This window comes from Mercurialis annua, linkage group LG3 (genome assembly GCF_937616625.2).
Source record: "Mercurialis annua linkage group LG3, ddMerAnnu1.2, whole genome shotgun sequence".
NCBI classification, from domain to species: Eukaryota; Viridiplantae; Streptophyta; class Magnoliopsida; order Malpighiales; family Euphorbiaceae; genus Mercurialis; species Mercurialis annua.
In genome coordinates this window covers 16,127,774-16,147,508 of record NC_065572.1, presented here as the reverse complement: position 1 = coordinate 16,147,508, position 19,735 = coordinate 16,127,774, and the positions used below count along the sequence as shown (strand labels likewise).

Here is a 19,735-nt window from a genome sequence, read left to right as displayed (position 1 = left end):
TTAATCGATATTAGAATTGGATTATAGTGTTTTGAGCTTAGATTAAGCGTTTCGGATGTGTTTGGAGCGTTTTTACGCTAGTAGCACGTCGGAATGGCCGCGGACGAATCCTACGCGGGCGCGTAACTAAGTTACGCGGGCGCGTAACAATGTTACGCGGGCGCGTAACAATGTTACGCGGGCGCGTAACAAACTTGCGCGGGCGCTCAACAAGACTATGCGGGCGCATAGTTTATGTGAAGCACCTATACGGTATTTTCACCCCGCTATGACCCCGTTTTCCGACTTTAAGAGTGTCGGACATCAAAAAGGAATCACGGACCCTCGAAAACGAGAAATTTGGATATCGAACACGACGTATTCGATTAGGGTTTCGAGATATAAGAAACCTATGATTAGAAATCGATGGATAAGAGATATAACAAGTATCTCGACTAAGTATTAGAACACGATCAAAGTTAAAAGACATATATAGAATAGGATTGTGTTAACCTAAGTTTATAACTTAGGATTTTAGTATTCAGTTTACGTTTATGAATTAAACGTACGAGTAACGTGAATAGGTGAGTGATGTACCGACGAGCTACCAGGCTAACGAGCTGGAATAGCTACGAGAACGACGCATGGAGCTTACGTTTACGGGATTATCATAATGCGGTCTTGGGTAGCGGTCACTGTGAGTTGCACTTTACTTTCGTGTATTATAATTAATGTTATTTTATATAAATACATATACTGTTTACACGCATCGCATTATATATAATTGATTGAAATGTTATATGCTTTATTAATTTCTATATACGAGAACTAGTATGCGATCCGAAGAAACTAGCTACCTATTGGGTGTCAATAGGCTGTGTGATCACCAATATTGAGTCAGTCTAGTATATTTGCATTTGAGAAATGACTTGACACAGCTGGGAGCTGATGATGATTATAAAATTTATGTGGCTGGGCCACCAGCGAGTTAGACTCGCGATTGATATTTACGATTGGGTTTTTGATACGAGTGAGTACTCGGCTACGGTGTAGTCTGGAGTCCCCGTATCTAGTGGATGGGCCACCAGCGAGTTAGACTCGCGATTGATATTTACGATTGGGTTGAATGATAATGATTATTCGAGAAATGTGTCGCATGCTAGGATATTAGTTTCGTACGGATCAAATACCTGTTTATATGTTTTATATTATTGTTTTCTTGAGAGGCGATGTTATATTTTTATATTAATACTGTTAGTAACTTGCAAGCTCACTCAGTATTTCCTAAAATACTGACCCCCTCACAGTGTTTCCTTTCAGGTGACCGGAGTCGGATCAGACAGACCATCTCCTTTGTGTCGGCAGCCTTTTGGCTTACACAAAGTACGAGTTTTATAGAGCTGCAGTAGTCAGTAGGTGTCAAAATAAGATTTATGATTTGATTTCAAACGGTATTTAAAATGTGAACTCTGATATAAATTTTATAATTGAGTTGTTTAGAAAGATGGCGTTTCTCCGTTTGAATTTGATACCAATTGCCGTGAGTGGAATTGGTGATGTTTGTGATCAGAAACAGGGCGGTGCTGGATATGAGATATCGCACGGTAAGACCCTGGTTTCTAAGAATTGTTTCGCGAATGTTTTCAGAAAAGGAATATGATATTTAAATAATTGAATTATATTATTTAAAGAAGATTTCTGATAATATATTATATATAATAATATGTTTTAATCGCGAAAAATTTACAGTGGTTTTAGGCTTGCTACGGGTTCCGGAGCTACCACTCCCGTTCCCTAGCGCCAGTCGCGGCTCAATAATTTGGGTCGTGACACATCTTCACGAATCTTTAACTGATGATATCTTGACCTAAGGTCAATTTTAGAAAAACACTTCGCTCCTTGCAATTGATCAAACAGATCATCAATCCTTGGTAGTGGATGCTTATTCTTAATTGTCACTTTATTCAGCTGACGATAGTCTATACATAATCGAAAAGATCCATCTTTCTTCTTAACGAACAATACCGGTGCACCCCAATGGTGACAGACTTGGCCTAATGAATCCATGATTAAGCAACTCCTCTAATTGTTCCTTAAGTTCTTTTAACTCTGCTGGTGCCATCCTATAAGGGTGGTATAGATATTGGTTTTGCATCAGGAGCTAACTCGATACAAAACTCTATCTCTCAATCCGGAGGTATTCTAGGAAATTCTTCTGGAAAAACATCAGGATATCCCGATACTATTGGTACATCCTGTATCGAACCACTCTTCCTTTCTAGATCCTTTACTATGGCCAAATATCATTGGCATCCTTTCCTTAACAACTGACAAGCTTTAATAGCCGAAACGATACATGCGGGGGATTCCAACTTCTCACCTTGGATTGAAATGGGTTCAATCTCAGGCGGACTAAACATCACTATCTTCGTACGACAATCTATGTTAGCATAATGCTGAGCTATCCAATCCATCCCTAATATCACATCGAAGGCTAAAACCTATTATAAAATCAAGTTAGCAAACAACTCTCGTCCTGGAATACTTATAGGACAAGACGAATAAACTATGCAAACTTCTATACTTTCACCTATCAGAGTAGCTACTGACATAGGACGTTGTATATTCGTAGGTTGTTTTCCTAACTTAACCGCGAAACTAGGTGAAACAAACGAATGTGTTGCACCCGGATCAAACAAAACTAAGGCGTCTTGAGAAGCAATAAGAAATGTACCTTGCACAACTGCATTGGAAGCCTGAGCCTCCTGAGGATTTAGTGCAAAGTTGACATCAAAGTTGATTAATATCAACTATTAAGTTTTTACTTAATTTGCATTTTTATGTCCTTGTAATCATTGTTTAGATATAAAATCAGACCAATCGGTCAAATTAATCATTCATATTTTAAATTTATTTCATAATAAAAGACCTAAGTTCATTTATATAAGTACTAGTGTGTTATATTTAATTTAATAAATATAGTAAAAAAGGTCTAATTAATTTTTTAGGGTGGAATTAGAAACCAAAAGTGCGAATTTGAATGAATTAGACAAAATTACAACGTGGGGGTGAAACTAAAAAAGGGTTAAAAGGTGAAGGATTTTTTTAGTAATTAGGCTTAATATTAAAAAAAACTCTTAAATTAATAATATAATTAATCTTGTTTTACCTATCTTTTTATATATAACAATTCACAAATTTATTAAATTATATAAATTTTAATCATCATCTTTATTTATTTCACGTACTTTCAATTTTAAAAGTACTTATATTAATATCAATTTGTTTGTATTGTTATATAACACTAATTATATGTATATTTATTGAATGATATCAAATGCTTCAAATTTGTGTATTTAATTTAATTATAAAATTTGAATATAAAAAACATAATATTATTTTTAAATTTTTTTTATTAAATGAATAATGTAATCTTTATTATTTGAATAAAAACTATTTTTTTTAGTTTATAATATTTTTTTGAACAAAAATAAGAAGATTTTTAATTATTTAAATCACTTTTATAAATTCAAGAACAAATTTGGCTATTTCTTTGTTTAGGAATGAGGAATTTGACTTGGAAATTTTTGTGAGATTAAGATTTATTTTATATCAAACTTATTATAAAGTTTATATCAAATTACTTTAAGGCCCTTTACGTTTGTCATAATTCACACTTTGGTACCCTTGTTTGAAAATCAAACGATTGCCTCAGTTTTAATTTTATAAACGGCAAAAATATTTAAAAAAACTCCCACCTTTGACTTTGTATTCAATTGCACCACCACGTAGGAGAATTTTCAATTACACCCTATTTAGGGTTTTTAGTTTTCGTCTGTACCCCAATTGACTAAAATAACCTCTTTTTATTTAGAAAAAAGTTTAAATTAATCCTTCATATATTAATTTATTTGTTTTTTTACAAATGGAAAAATAATGATACAATCCCTCTATTTAGTTGGTTTTAATAATTTTATCATTAAATTAATTAAATTATCAATTTTTTTTATTTTGGGGTACAGATGAAAACTGAAAACCCCTAAATAGGGTGCAATTGAGAATTCTCCTAGGTGGTGGTGGAATTGAAAAACAATTCAAAGGTGGGGGAGTTTTCAGTATTTTTGCCTTTTATAAATTATAAGGCCCTTTTTTTAAACATAAGTACTAAATTATTAACAAAATGAAATGTGAGATATTAAATCGTTTGAAAATGAGGTACCAAATCGTTTATTTAATTAAAACTAATGTACCAAATTGTTTATATAATTAAAACTGAGGTACCAAATCATTTGAAAGTAAATTTCAAATTATTAACGAAACTAACAGAAAACCCTAATTGTTGACGGAATCAAAACTGAGGTATCAAATCGTTTGATTTCCAAACAAGAGGTATCAAACTGTAAATTATAACAAATATGAGGGGCCTTAAAATAATTTACTCTAAAGTTTAATTTGTCCACTGTGTGTACATACTATGCATTTTAAGGTCATGTTTATACAATATATTTTTAATAGATAAAAATAAAGACTTAAATTATGAATTTTAATTTTATTTTTAGATAAACAAAATTTATTGGCTTAAAGCGTACTTTTAAAAATTATAAGAAATTTCTTTTGCATAATTCCTGGTTTTGCCTAAAAGGTTTGTTTTTTTTTTCAAAAAAAAAGCAGTACTTCATGTGACGACAATAAAGCAACCAAATAGCTAATCTAGCCTATGACACAAAAAAAACCAAATAACTAATCTAATTCAATTAAATTTAACCAACTAATTAAATACAATTCAATTTAAAATATGTAAAAATTTATTAAATTAATTAAATTCCAATCTAAGGAAAGTAATTCAAAATTTCAATCTAATTTGAATCAACTATACACCTACATATATCAGTCCTTCATTTTATTTTACGATTCTGGATTGTCAAGCCATTTAAGCATTCTTCAATTTATAATTTGATTACGATGAAGATAATTGTTTAATAATTCAAGTATTCAGAATTTGCATCGTACTGATAATTTAAAAATCATTTATCCAATCATGTTGAAACTGATCTATATGAATGGTATAATAGTATTCGTTACAAATAACATCTGAACTGTCTCCTGTAACATAAGAACAATACCATTTTTCGGGTAGTATCACCGGCGTTTGTACAGACAAGGTTTCAACTCAGGCCATGCAATCTCTTTCTTCTTTGAATCTTGGTTCTCCTACAAAACAGGGATGTACAGATTGTTTATACCCATTTTCCAGGCAGATTAATTAAACAATACAAAGATAAAAAAAAAACAAAAACTTATCTACAAGCAAAGCAACTCACCTTCTTCTGGAAGTAGAACAATATAAACATTTTATTCGAAAAATCCTGCACGGAATTTTTGTCAGTACCCAAAAAAAGGAAATGATAGCTGAATTCAAGATCAGTTACCGCCTTAGGGACTTACCTTGAGCTTCAAGGTAAATCCAAGATCAGTCACGGCTTTTGAGAACTTATTTGGGTCTGCTCCTCCATTGATTGGATCAAATCTGCTCTTCACTTCTGCTATCAATAGCCAACCACTGTAAAGAAGCAACAAAAGTTTGACAACAATTACAATTGTTGGACTAAAGGCAATCCCAAAGCTCAAATACAAAGCGGGAGCAAACCTTGGCTTGAGTACACTGTGCGCTTCCTGAAGGTAACTTGGAAAGTTTGTTCCCATCAATGAAAGGCAAAAGACAGCAACATCTATAGATGAAGCCTCGAGAGGTGTCTGCCAACAGTCATCAAAATATAGCCATTATACTAGGGGTTTGCACGGTTCGGTTTTCCGGATAAGTAAAAACCAAATCAAAACTAAAAATCAAACTTTCTACTCATTCACACCCATAACAATCTCTTTTAATCATTTTAACCGAATTAGAGCAAATTTCATTGTTTAATTCGATTTTTGTTTAGCCATAGCCATTACTATAAAACCTGTAATAGCAAATTTATAGATATTTGAAGTAAAAGATTTAGCTTCCTTTTGCACTCTCTTCACAAATTTACCATACAGCAAGTCAACAACTACACTACTGTTAAAGGCAACTCAAATAAGACCCTTACATTTGACATGTCACAAGCAATTACTGAAGGATCAGTGGATACAAGATCAAATGAGTGAACTTTATTCTTCACATTTTTTGCAAGGCGAGCATCTCCTGGATTACATAAAACAAAAGATTTTAACATTAAAATCATGGAAGCAATTAGCAAATACTACAATTACACACGCACATATTGACAAATACAAGTTTAATTATTTCTCTGAACCTGGAAAATGGAATTTAAATTCAGCAAAACTTTACCACATCCAAAGTCAGCGACAACTAACGAAGAACTGCGATCTTTAAGCCAACTAATGATAATGTTTACTGGCTGCTCAGGCCAATTTGACATCTGTTCTTGATATCCTGCATGATACTGGCCAAGTAAGTTAAAACACAGTCATTATGGCGAGACTCACTAGAACTAAATCATCCAACAACACAGATGGTGTATACTGTTGTAGAAAAAAAAGGACTCGAAGAATATATTGCATATTATTGAGTTGAGACAACAACAAAGTTCGGAAACATGACGGAACAAATAAGCATCGAGGGACAACTTAAACTAAGGAGTCTATGCATACTCTTAAACAATAACAACCACCCTAGGTTACTAGTTTTTTCCACGGATTCTTAAAATGGGTATGACACTTTTGAGAACTTCTAATCAGCGACACTTTGGATATGTAGCACGAATGATCAAAGGAAGGAAAAGATTGTAGATATTAGGAAGGAAAATAAAGCAAATTTCAATAGCAGAATTTAGTTTGGCTTTCAATTTATGTTGTAACTTAACTGTATTACTCTTCCATTCGACGACTGCACCAGCTATTGATACACATGGTTTACAGGAACTGAAGTTGAGCAAATAGAAATGAGGGTGAGGTGCAAGAAAGATACCATATTAAAGAGGGACGGGTCTTGCTCGAAATAGTTAAGTGCCTCTTCACCACTACAAAAAGTAGAAGAAAAACATTGAAATTGGTTGGAGAGCTATATTAGTACTAGTTTTCTTAAGAAATAACAAAGCTTAATCAGCTCCAGTGCAATGAAAACACATCTAAAACTTAGAAAAAGGCGAAATCCGAAAAAGAGAGAGTGTTATACGTGCAAGTATAGAGCTTTTCATTAAGCATCCTGAAATGGCCGCCTGATAACCTTGCTCGCATCTGCATATACACAGCAATTCCTTCAAAATACATATCAATTCCAACACCAAACAGAAATTAATTAAAATTTAGGAACCTTTTCAAGGAAAGATAACGTTTTTGGGCGCTTTGAAGAAGAAACATTGGTGGGTTGATGAGGTGTCTTGCGCTTGCTAATTTTTGCTTTCTTCATTCTCTTATTCTAACAAAAACCCTAAACCCCAACCCTCTTCTCGCTTTTCACCTTCTAATAACTAAACAGCGTTTCTTTGTTTTTGCTACAATTGCAGCAATTCTTAGAGAGTATGAGTTCGTGCCGGGCTTTTTATTGGGCTGGGTTTTTCATAGAGGAAATTACACCATTTACCAAAAAAAATGAAAATAATTACAAAATTACATGTTCACTTTTTTCATTTACAAAAATATTAATAATAAAAAAAGTTTACAGGTATTTTTGTAAATATTTTTAAAATTTTAGGTACTTTTGTCATCGTTCCATTTAATTATATATAAATATATCGATATTAGTTATAATAGATTATAAATAAATCTTATCAACGTCAATTAACTGTAAACTTAATAAATTGAAATATTATATTTATATATAAAATAAATTATTATAATTATAAAAAATTTAATTGATACATAAATTGACGAGTTACACTACGAGCCACGTGCAGAGCACGTAATGCGAAACTAGTTTAAAAAAAGCGTATACAGAATCATTTCCTCTTGTAAATTTCCCATATGAAAAAGGGACGATGACAAAAGTAACTAAAATTTTAAAAATATTTACAAAAGTACCTGTAAACTTTTTTTATTTACAAAAATACGACTGATTTAAAATTAATTACAAAAGTACCAAAAAATGAAAATTAATTACAAAAGTACGATTTGTATAATGTCGGTATAATTATGTTATAATTTTGGAATATTAAAACTATAAATCAGATAATTTAAAAATAATATTTGGTATATTATTGGTATAATTTCAGTATATTCTTGGTATATCGATTATAAATTTTTATATATATTTTCTAGTTGATAACATGTATATTTATTTTATATGTATTTTTCACTATAGTTGGTAATAAATTAAAGAATTTGTTTATTGTTGGTATAATTTTAGTATATTGTTAGGTTAATATTTAGTATGCGATGTGGTGTAATGTTTAAAAATAATATTTGGTTTATTATTGGTATAATTTCAGTATATTCTTGGTATATCGATTATAAATTTTTATATATATTTTCTAGTTGATAACATGTATATTTATTTTATATGTATTTTTCACTATAGTTGGTAATAAATTAAAGAATTTGTTTATTGTTGGTATAATTTTAGTATATTGTTAGGTTAATATTTAGTATGCGATGTGGTGTAATGTTGATGTAATAATAAAATTTCAGTATATTTTGATGTGTACACTCTTGGTATACTATTGGTATAATTTTGGTATATTATAAATTTAATTTTTAGTATACGATTTGATATAATTTTGGTTAACTTTTATTTAATATTAATAAAATCTCAGTATATATAATGTTGGTATAATTTTGGTATAATGTTTATATAATGTTAGTTTATTAGTATACTGATATTATACCCACAGTATACACCGTATGTTTGATATTATTTTTTATTTTTTTGTATTTTTGTAAATATTATTAATATTTTTGTAAATGAAAAAAGTGAACATGTAATTTTGTAATTATTTTTATTTTTTTTGGTAAATGGTGTAATTTCCTCATAAAGTTTCATATGGGTTTATTAGGGATTCAGGCCCAACGAAAAGCTTTTTAATTATTGGTTTTTACTTCTTATTAGGAGTTTGTAACTCATTAGGAGTATTTTGCTTTTAGAATTTTAGTCCTAATTGAATTAGGAGTCTTGATTATGAGGAGCTATAAATAGCTCAGAGCTTCATTATTAATGTATCAACAAATCAATCAATCAAAAACCAAGCCCAGTACTTTTTATCTCGCAATCTTCGGATTGTTTTAATTTAGGAGTAGTTTTCGGCATTAATCTCGCCTGAGTTCGCAGCTCCCAGATTATTACTTTTAAATCACGTGGTTAAGTGTTTTTAACCAAACAAGCCCTGTGAATATCTGCATAGGTTCGTTAAAGTATCAAACCTCAAACCGGTCCCGATTATAAATTCAAAGATTCGAGTCCGGAATATTTCCAGGCGAACATCTTTTGGCGACTCCACTGGGGACTCAGTTTATGGTTAGCACAAAAACGGACTTTAAGGACGATTCTAGGCAGGCTCGGTCTATACGCCGACAACAGCTGAAGGGGGGTGACGCAGTAGACGAATCTGATTCGGACAGATCTGAAACCATGGCCAAGGACAAACAGGTGAACCAGTCAAGCAAAGGTGCCGAATACCACAGATACCGAGGGGAACCTTCCTAAGGACAAGAGTAATGACGCGACCGATGACGGGATAGATTACTCACGTCAGCTTTCTCCTTCTCGCCCATCTTTATCACAGGCCGATTTCTCGGCCATGAGGGGCGAGATAGCACAGGAGAACAAGCAGATGTTCGATGGTGCCATGCATCAAATGTCTGAAGTAATGCGGAACATCATGGCCGACCAAACGTTGGTCCAAAGACAGATCCAAGGAAACTTGGATGGCCTCAACAAGGCAATGGAGAACCTAGGACGACTATTTTCCGGGCAATCCACTGCCGATCAGGGCTACAGGCGGGCCGAACAGAACCAAACACCGAATCGTTTCGGTCATCCAGGTGGTTCGGACGAAACCACGCAGCAACCAAACAAGATGGGATATACATATGGTTCGGTCAAGCTCTTGAAGAGGAATGAGGCCGAATTTGCAGGAAGGGCCGATCACCCGGGGGCAAGCTCTTCTAACCCTCAAGGCGAAACCAGACCACAAGGAGCAGCCACTGGAGCCAATGCCCAGGAACCTAATGTGGGCGAACGCTCATTTTCAGAGGGGGGCGATCCAAACATATATAATCAGGGGCAACTTGTGGACATGTTAGAGAGACTCGGGGTGGACTTGAGACCTATGCCTCGACCATCATACATGAAGCCGTATCCAGACTGGATCGACAAGTTGTACCCTTTCCCGAGGGGCTACAAAGTACCTGAGTTCAGTCTATTTTCATGCGAGGAGAAGGGGCAATCAACAGTCGAACATGTCGCCCGGTTCTCGGCCCAATGTGGCGAAGCAGCGTCGCACGATTTTTGGAAGCTCCGATTGTTCTCCAGTTCTTTGACAAAGATGGCATTTACGTGGTACTCTAGGCTATCGCCGAATTCGGTGGACACTTGGAAAGATCTCGAAATCATCTTCCATGAGGAATTTTACAGGGCACCGCCTGATGTCACCTTGGCAGACCTCGCCCGAATCTCGCAGTTACCAAGCGAATCGGCAGAAAAGTATATCGGCCGATTCAAGAACCTCAGAACTAGGTGCTCCACCAAGATGTCTGAGGCCGATTGCGTTCCGATGGTGGTAAGAGGTATGAGCTTCGCCATAAGGGAGCATTTCGAGGGCCATCGGTTTCGTGACTTGTTCGAGCTAACAAAGAGTGTGACGAGCTACGAGAGACTCCTCCAAGAGAAGGAGCAGAGGAGAGGCGCATCTAAGGGAACTTACTACAAAGACCAGCTGGACGTGGCCGTTGTGTTTGACAGCGAGGATAGTGGCTCCGAGGATGAAGTCAACATGGCCAAATTTTTGGGAACAAAGCCCCTGGAGTGTTCGGCCTTGCGAAAGCCTGGTTTTGTTAAGAAACATAAAACTGCGGTGGTACAGAAGGAGTATTCGTTCGACCTAACCAAAGCCGACGATATATTCGATGCTTTGCTCAAGGATGGACAGATCGCCCTAAGCGAAGGTCACATAATCCCGCCGCCAAGGGGGTGGTCGGAAAGGATTATTGTAAGTACCACAATTCCTGGAGACACAGCACGAACAACTGTGTGAATTTCAGAAACGTGATCCAGAAGGCGATCAACGAGGGGAAACTTATGTTCCCAACAAAGAAAGAGGCCGATGCAAAGTACTTTTCTATTAATACTGTTCGGCCTCACTTTGATAGTTTCTTGGAGCAAGGGCAAATACAGAGCAAGTGGAACCCTAGAAGGCCCAAGCCCAGAGTGGAGACCGATGGTGCAAAATGGCGAGGAGAAAAAGGACGATCTCAGCAACAGAAGAGGTAGCGCCATAGCTCGCCTACTACAGAAATGACCTGCCCATCATGCAGTATGTGCTTCAAAGCCAAGGGAGGCGAAAACACGAGGGAGCATCCCAAGACCTTTAAACCTAGATCGCCCACGGAGCAGTGGTAGAGGCATCAGCCACAGCGGAGGTCTAAGACCACCGTATTCAAAAGGATTTTTTGGCCAACGGAGGAGACCCCTCGTATGACGAAAACCCAAAAGAGGCGGATGCAGAGGTTGAGACAAGAGTCGAGAGCGAATCATGATGCGAAATTGGCTCCTAGAGACGAGCAAGGAAACATACCTATAATTGAGAGGTTGGGAGTCAAGAACCGGGCCGAGATAATCACCGAGTCACACGAACGGCAAAACCCCAAGGTCAGGAAGATATGGGTGCCAAAGCAAGAAAACCGAGTAGATGATTCGGCCGACACGGTCTGCACGACAGAGGTTCACAAGGGTAAAGTAGATACCGATGAAAAACCGTCTTACAGAGACGTACTCGTATCTCACCAGGATGGCCAGTTGAAGGCGAAATTGCCTAAAGACCGCGAGGTCGTTGTTTCGCACAAGAAGGGAGTGTTGAAAGCTTGGGTCCCGGTTGTGAGAGACGAGTTCGGAGTCAAAGTAGTCACGCTCCCCGATTCGTACAGAAGCAAGCCTGGACAGAAGGCGACGCTAGAAGGCGATGTGATCATTCCGGAGGGAGATAGCGCTGACAGCACGGCGGTGGTATCGCTTAGCAAACCCCCAACAAGAATGACAAGGCACATTCGGCCACTTTACATCAAGGCCGATTTGAATGGAGTGTCGGTCAACAGGGTCCTTATTGATAACGGAGCTGGGGTTAACATACTACCGGCAAAAATGCTTAAAAAACTCGGCATAAATCGGGATCAGCTTGACCCGACTGATGTCTACATGACTGATTTTGCTGGAGGCGAGACGCCGGCCGAGGGATACATTACCCTCTGAATAAGGGTAGGGCGAGTAGAAACCGAAGAAGGGTTCTTTGTGGTCAATGCCCGGAGCAACTACAACATTTTACTCGGCCGAGATTGGATACACTCCAATATGTGTATACCGTCGACCATGCATCAGATGCTCTTCATATGGCGAGATGACGGTGAGGCCGAAGTCGTACAGGGCGATCCCAACCCCTTCGGTGAAGACCATAACGTGCTCGAAGTACGTTTATATGACGAGGAAGTGCGCAACATACAATCCCTTAGTTCGAAAGGGGATACAAGTGTTCCTCGCCTACTAGTCAATTCAGATCGGCCAGTATCAGTGACCCTGGGGGGAAAAGGCCGATCTACTATCCTCAAGAGTTCAGGATGATAGCATGACATAAAGAATTAAGGGAGAAGATCAGACAGTTGACTTTACTGTATGACATTACATCGGCCGAATGCATCTAAGAGGACCAAGATCAGGACCCAACAGGATCGCTGAGAGTCGGGGATATAAAATTGGCGACAGGAAAATTAGAAGATGATCCTGCCCAGGTACAAGACGACCTTCTCGAAGTAAACTTGGGAACAGATGAATCGCCCAAGCCTATATATGTCAACGCTGGATTAGACGAGGGATTCAAAGAACAGCTGGTCGCTTTACTCATTGAGTTCCGCGACTGTTTCGCCTGGTTGTACAATGAGATGACGGGCCTTGACCCCGATATCGCCGAACATAAACTCCCCCTGAAAAGCGGATTTCGTCCGTTTCGGCAACCTCCCCGATGAATGTCGAGGGAAGTGGATACCCTCATCCAGGACGAAATTAAGCGCCTGGAAGATGCTAAGTTTATTCGGGAAGCCCAGTACGCCGAATGGCTCTCCAACATCGTGCCAGTAATGAAGAAAAATGGAAAGCTAAGGGTGTGCGTAGATTTTCGAAACCTAAACCTGGACACACCTAAAGACGAATACCTGATGCCTGTGGCCGACATGCTGATAGACAGAGCAGCAGGGCACACGATACTCAGCTTTCTCGACGCACATTCTGGGTACAACCAAGTACCGATCAGCAAAGAGGATATTTCTAAAACGGCTTTTCGATGTCCCGGGCCGATTGGAGCGTACGAATGGGTCGTCATGCCTTTCGGCTTGAAGAATGCGGGGGCAACATATCAGAGAGCGATCAACAAAATGTTCAGAGGCCTCGATTGCCTTGAAGTTTACATCGACGACGTGGTGGTCAAATCAGATACCAGTGAAGTCCATCTGGCCGATCTTCGGAAAGGGTTCGAACGCATACGATCTAACGGGTTGAAAATGAATCCTCTAAAATGCGCGTTCGGTGTTTCGTCTGGAAACTTCTTGGGTTTTTTGGTTCACCAGCGGGGGTAGAAATAGATAGGAATAAAGCCAAGGCAATCATCAATGCTGAACCTCCCAAAACCAAAAAGCAGCTCCAGAGGCTCATCGGTCAAATCAATTTCCTCAGACGATTTATAGCAAACACAGCAGGCCGACTCCGCAGTTGGAGTGTTTTGCTACGAGGAAAAGAGACTGATGATTGGATATGGACCGGCGAGCAATAGAGGGTCTTCGACGACCTGAAAGAGTACTTAACCAAGACTCCGGTCATGACTCCCCCAAAGCCGAATAAGCCATTGCTGCTTTATTTATTGGCTGCACACGAATCCTTGGGATGCATGCTCGCCCAAGAAGATAACGGGGTCGAGAGAGCGGTCTATTACTTGAGCCGTGGATTGACCGATACGGAGATTCGCTATACCGACATAGAAGAAATGTGCTTGTGCTTGTATTTTACATGTTTCAAGCTTTGGTATTACATGTTGCCGGTAGTGGTGTACGTACTATCCCAGACCGATATCATTAAGTATATTCTGTCGAAACCATACTTAAGGAATCAGATTGGGAAGTGGGCGATTGAAATGTCCGAGTTTACATTGGTATATGTTCCTCAAAGGGCAGTTAAAGGACAAGTGTTGGTCGATTTCTTAGCCGATCATCCTGGTATTACCTTTATCGAGGAGACAATCAATTGCTGCGAGATAGCCATATGGGAGATGTGGTTCCACGGATCCAGGACTAGCCAGGGGGCAGGCACCGTAGTACATATCGTTTCGCCCTTTGGGGCATCTTACCAATTGTCATTCAGGCTCTATTTTGAATGTACCAACAATCAGGCGGAATATGAGGCCCTAATATTCGGCCTCGAGATTTTATCCGAGCTGAGAGCAAAGGCGATCAGTGTGAAAGGAGACTCTTTGTTAGTTATCAAACAAGTGACAGGGGAATTCAAATGCGAGTCTGAGCTACTAGTGAGATATTGCAATAAGGCGAAGCATCTGATCGAAGGGTTTCAGGACACGAGGATAGAATACACCGAAAGGGCCGACAATGGCATCGCGAATGATTTAGCTCAACACGGCAGCGGTTACAAGGTGAACCTCCAGTTCGATACAATCGAAAGAGAATCGCCGAATCTCCATACTGGGGGCATTACTTTTGATGAAAAGAAATATTCGGCCTACCAACTCGATATCACCCAATATTGGAGGACCGAAATCTTGAAATGGTTTGAAAAACCAGACCTGAAGAATAGGAGGTTGAGGACCTTGGCCCTAAATTACGTGGTTTTAGCAGGTGACTTGTACAAAAAGGGCTTTGAAGGACTACTTTTCAGATGCATCGGCCCCAGAGAAGCAATGCTTGCAATGGCCGAAGTGCATGAGGGAATAGCCGGCGCTCACCAGGCGGGCCCCGGAATGAGATGGTTAATCCATAAATACGACTTTTATTGGCCGAAGATCGAGCAAGACTGCATAAGGTATGCTAAGGGGTGTGAGGCCTGCCAGAAATGTGGTCCTATACAGCATGTCCCGGCCGAGGAATCACACTCTATTATCAAGCCATGGCCATTTAGAGGATGGGCAGTCGACCTCATAGGGAAGATATACCCTGGCTCGTCAGATGGCCATACTTTTGTCATTATCGCCACCTGTTATTTAACCAAATGGGTCGAAGCCAAGCCCCTGAAATCGCGCACGAAGGAAGCAGTGATCAAGTTCTTCAAAGAGCACATCGTTCACCGGCACGGGTTGCCTGAATCAATAACCACAGACAAAGGGACGATGTTCACAGGAGGCGATATAAATTGGTGGGCTTCCCAGATGAAGATCAAGATGCTTCACTCAACGCGGTACTATGCATAGGCCAACGGACAGGCCGAAGCGACGAACAAGGCTATTAAGCTTATCGTCCAAAAACTGATCGAGGAGAACCCAAGACAATGGTACGTTTTGCTATCGGAGGCAGTATGGGCGAATAGAACCAGCCAGAAATCGGCCATAGGAACTTCGTCGTTCCGGATGGTATATGGGTACGACGCGATGTTGCCAATGGAGCTTACTATGATGTCTACTCGCCATTTATATTAGAATAGGTTGTCTAAAGACTATTACTTTGATAAGATGGTAATAGACGCTTTAGATCTCCACGAAGAGAGATTGGCAGCGTTAGATCACCTTGAAGCTCATAAAAGAAGAGTTGAGAGGGCATACAACAAGCGGGTGAAACGAAAAACATTTGCGGTGGGCGATCTGGTATGGAAGGCAGTCTTGCCTATTGGCCACAAGGACAATCGACTCGGAAAATGAAGCCCGAATTAGGAAGGCCCCTTTATCGTGACTAATAAGTTGACAGGCGGTGCGTATTTGCTGGCAAACATTGACGGAGAAGAACACAATAGGACAATCAACGGTCAGTTTCTAAAGAAATATGTCCTCAGTTGTTGGGATAATATCGACAGACGGCTATTTGGAGCCGAAGAGGAGCGATGAATATATCGCCTCCTTTCGCGGAACGACCTGAGTCGATGAGTGTTCGTGTACAAGGTTAAATGTTTGGCGTTTTCTTTGGACCGATGTTCATATTAATGTAATTTTGGTCCCTCATTGTTACAGTATTGAGTTTTTTCGACGGGACCTCCGTTTTTCTCAAATACATGTAATAATTTTATCTATAAAATTAATCATTAAATATCGGACTGAGTCGGAGACCGATAGTATGATAAAAACAAACAGAAAGTGTAACTTTCGGCTACCTGGCCGATTAAAATACAAAACATTGTCAAATTGTCATAAGATACGGCCACCAGGCTCATCAAAATTCAAAACTATTACAAAAATTAAATTGTCTTGAACTTAAAATTTTTTAAAAATGGATGAATATGTCGCCCAGCTCGTTACGAAGGGTGCTGAATTGTGTACGAGCCTCTGCCACCTTAGGTTTCAATTTGGCAATGCTGTGTTTCAGATCGTTTCGGCTCTTTTTCACATCGACACCTTCGAGCAGATCTTTATCCATAGAAGCTTCGAGCTCACTGATGGCTTTCTCCTCGGTTTCTAGCTCCAGCTTCAGGGCGGCAACTTTTTCCCTAAGTCCCTTGGCATTGTCTCGGCGAGATGTGAGAGTTGAGACAGCCGACTTCACATTCACTTTCAACCCCTCAAGCTTCTCCTTGGCAACGTTCTCCTGGGCGATCAACTCATCATGGTTGGATTGAATAGTTGTTGATTCATTGTAAATCGCCCGGAAAGCTGGGAGCGACGCCGACAACTTAGCCATAGCACCGCGAGCTTTTTTGCTAAGAACCTCCGGAGGAGCATCGGCCAGGGCAGTTGCCGACTTCTGAAGCTTTTCGAGGTCCGTGGGCGATTTAAAAAGAGCGGTGCCTTGGGATTTCAGCTCAGAAATGATGTCCAAATGATCGCCCCAGTTTTCGGTAGAACCGCTGGTCACTTCACGCATCTCGCTTTCTGGGATAGGCGAATCGTCTTCTTCGCTGTCAGAGTCCAGAAGAGCTGCTGCCTTTGCCGCCATATCATCACGGTCGGCCAAAGTGTCATCAAGAATCTGCCAAGTTTTGCCGTAGTAAAAAATTAGCTGCTATTTTACTATAAGGGCGATAAATAATCGATAAGGGGTACCTTGGTTTTCTTGGCATCAAGCTGTGTTGGCAAGTTAGCCAGAGATGAACTCAATGGCGACAACAGCTTGGGCAACGGCAAGAACGTGAGTATTTGGGATGCGGTAGGGGTCGTGTCAGAAGGGTTTACTTCATATGGGGCCTTTTGAGAAAGGGATTGTTGAACCGAACGGCCTTCATCCCCAGTTTGCTCGTCGGCCGTCTCAGTATCGCCCCTTGAAGAGGAGTGGGCGCTTGTCTTCACCATCAGTGTCGAAGACATGGACCTTATTCCATCGAGTCACGCCGACTGAAAGGAAAGGAAAAGTTAAAAGGCGAACAGTGGTAAAAGTTTAGGGGAAACCAAAAAAGAAATCGGTTTACCTGGTATTCTATCATAACCAATTCGGACAAGTTCGGCTATCGCCTCGACATCAGACGGGCATCTGATGCCGGTATAAGTTACACCTTCACTTGTTATTTCAGGCTTTCGTTTTTTAACCTTTTTCTTGGGGAGTTTTATGGGGTTAGGCGTAGACATGTTGACCTTAGGTACTGGTGGACTTTTATATTTAAATTTTTGGCGAATGTGGGCGAGATAAAATTCATAGGAATACTTATTTTCATAATGCTCTTTCCAGACCTTTTTCATTTTTTCATCGTATTTTAGCCTAGTCATTCGCCTATGGCGTTGCATCCTAAGGTTCATGCCAGGGCGATCTAGTGGGTCATACTTAAACTTGTAAAACGCTCAAATCTAGCTATTTCAAAGAGATGAAAGAGATTACCTTCAAAATTGGGATGTTTTGGTGCCCGCAAAAGAAACAGATCAGCATGAGTAGGGTTTCGAGATAAAGGAGGTAATTGAAAATTATGAAGACTAAGTATTTCTTTGGGTGAGAGGTCGAAGAAGGACTCGATGACTGAAGCCCGCCAGAGCTTTCGTATAGAAGGGTGAGAAATTTCAGAGATGGGGGGGAAGATAAGCCCTGTTCAGGCGAAGTATGAATTGAAGGTCTGGGTAGTCTTCGATTGAAGGTTCATAGGTCCCGCGATTATTGATGGAGATCAATAAAGGACAGGGGATTCCTTGATTATAGCCGAACTGATGGGCTACATAGTTAGGACAGTACGCTTCAATACTGCTGCGACTGTATTCCAAGCCGGAGATTAAATTACGGGACTTCAGAGAACTACCCCAATATTGGCCCCCAAGTTTTAACCATGGATCGGCTCTAGCTTCATCTGTATCTTCGCAATCCCAGGCGACGAAAAGCCACGAAGGAAGATATTTTAGGGATAAGATCGGACAGAATAATTCTGAAGCTCTGATGGAATTGGTAAAAACCTCCAGCACATCCAGTACGTGAGGAAGGCGAGTACCAGCGGCGATTAATTGATAGCCGCAAAGTTCGGCCTTGATCTGAGGGCCGACCTCGAATAACTCAGGAAAATATAAGGCGAGCCATAACTGCAACACCCATAGAGGTCCACTTGGACACTGAAAGACTCTGTTGTCACCATGAGGGGCGATTTTGTTGAGACTTCGGTATAAGTGGGCGAGCATGAATTCCCCAAGATTACATTTTCGCCCTTCAGCAAGAGCAGTGGCGAGTGTAAAGCAGTCCGTGGTAACTCTGAAGGAGGATGTACAGATGATGAACTTGGCTATGAAGAAGGCGAGAAAGGCGATGTGTTCTCTAACATCGGGCTTGTAATGTTCTTCGCCCATGAACAGTTTGACGAAGGGACCATAGCTTCTTTGAGCCTTTGACAGTTTGAAAGTGGGTACTTCGGCGTCTAGATTGGGCGATATACGTTCGCCAATGACTGGGATGTTGAGAATGGCTGGCATATCCAATAAAGTGACCGTCATCATGCCGAATTTGAAGCAGAAGCAGTGGACTGCAGTTGACCAGAAAAGAGAGGCACCCATGATGTAATGCTTCGCTATCGGCATGCTTGCCTTACAAAGGTTGATCATGTCGTAAATCCCAACATCCTTCCACAGTTGGCCGAAATGGGGTTTCAGTCTGTTGACCGATTCTTGATATCCTTTGTGTTCGGTTGGCCAATTCCGGAACATCGTGTTCACCAGATGGAGGATTGGTGAGGGAGTGAAAAGCGTGGTGGGACTTCTTCGTGAAATGGAGTGCCTATTTCGCATAAGTGACTGGGCGAAACAAGGATTGGACCGACACATTCTTTGTCGTCGTTGGTTTTGACTATTACCTGAAGGTCTGTGTTCGGAGCAGCGGCGTGAATCTCATTCATTTTGTCGGTCACTTGAGTGGAGATAGCATCATTTGGAGCAGCCATGGTAACTGCAAAATAAGAACGCCTCGGTTAGACAAACATTCGAAGGGGCGATTCAAAATTAAGAAAGGCGAGAAG

General features: G+C 39.8%; 3 protein-coding genes across 3 annotated transcripts; 1 reads left to right on the top strand and 2 right to left on the bottom strand.

The window, feature by feature from the left end:
* Nucleotides 1–4,968: 4,968 nt before the first annotated feature.
* LOC126671323 (ribosomal RNA-processing protein 8) lies at nt 4,969–7,471 on the bottom strand. Its single transcript, XM_050365087.2, has 9 exons — nt 7,295–7,471; nt 7,157–7,218; nt 6,950–7,001; nt 6,311–6,425; nt 6,069–6,163; nt 5,627–5,733; nt 5,425–5,539; nt 5,301–5,345; nt 4,969–5,190 (listed from the first exon to the last, which is right to left on the bottom strand). The coding sequence occupies exons 1-9, from the start codon at nt 7,388–7,390 to the stop codon at nt 5,119–5,121; spliced, it is 759 nt and encodes a 252-aa protein (XP_050221044.1). The 5' UTR covers nt 7,391–7,471; the 3' UTR covers nt 4,969–5,118.
* A 6,520-nt stretch (nt 7,472–13,991) lies between these two features.
* Nucleotides 13,992–16,384, top strand: LOC126672372 (uncharacterized). The gene is made up of 5 exons (XM_050366323.1): nt 13,992–15,574; nt 15,818–15,977; nt 16,078–16,134; nt 16,184–16,268; nt 16,338–16,384. The coding sequence occupies exons 1-5, from the start codon at nt 13,992–13,994 to the stop codon at nt 16,382–16,384; spliced, it is 1,932 nt and encodes a 643-aa protein (XP_050222280.1).
* Nucleotides 16,385–18,305: 1,921 nt separating this feature from the next.
* LOC126672371 (uncharacterized) lies at nt 18,306–19,427 on the bottom strand. Its single transcript, XM_050366322.1, has one exon. It carries the CDS (start codon nt 19,425–19,427, stop codon nt 18,306–18,308), a length of 1,122 nt encoding a protein of 373 aa, XP_050222279.1.
* Between the last annotated feature and the right edge of the window lie 308 nt (nt 19,428–19,735).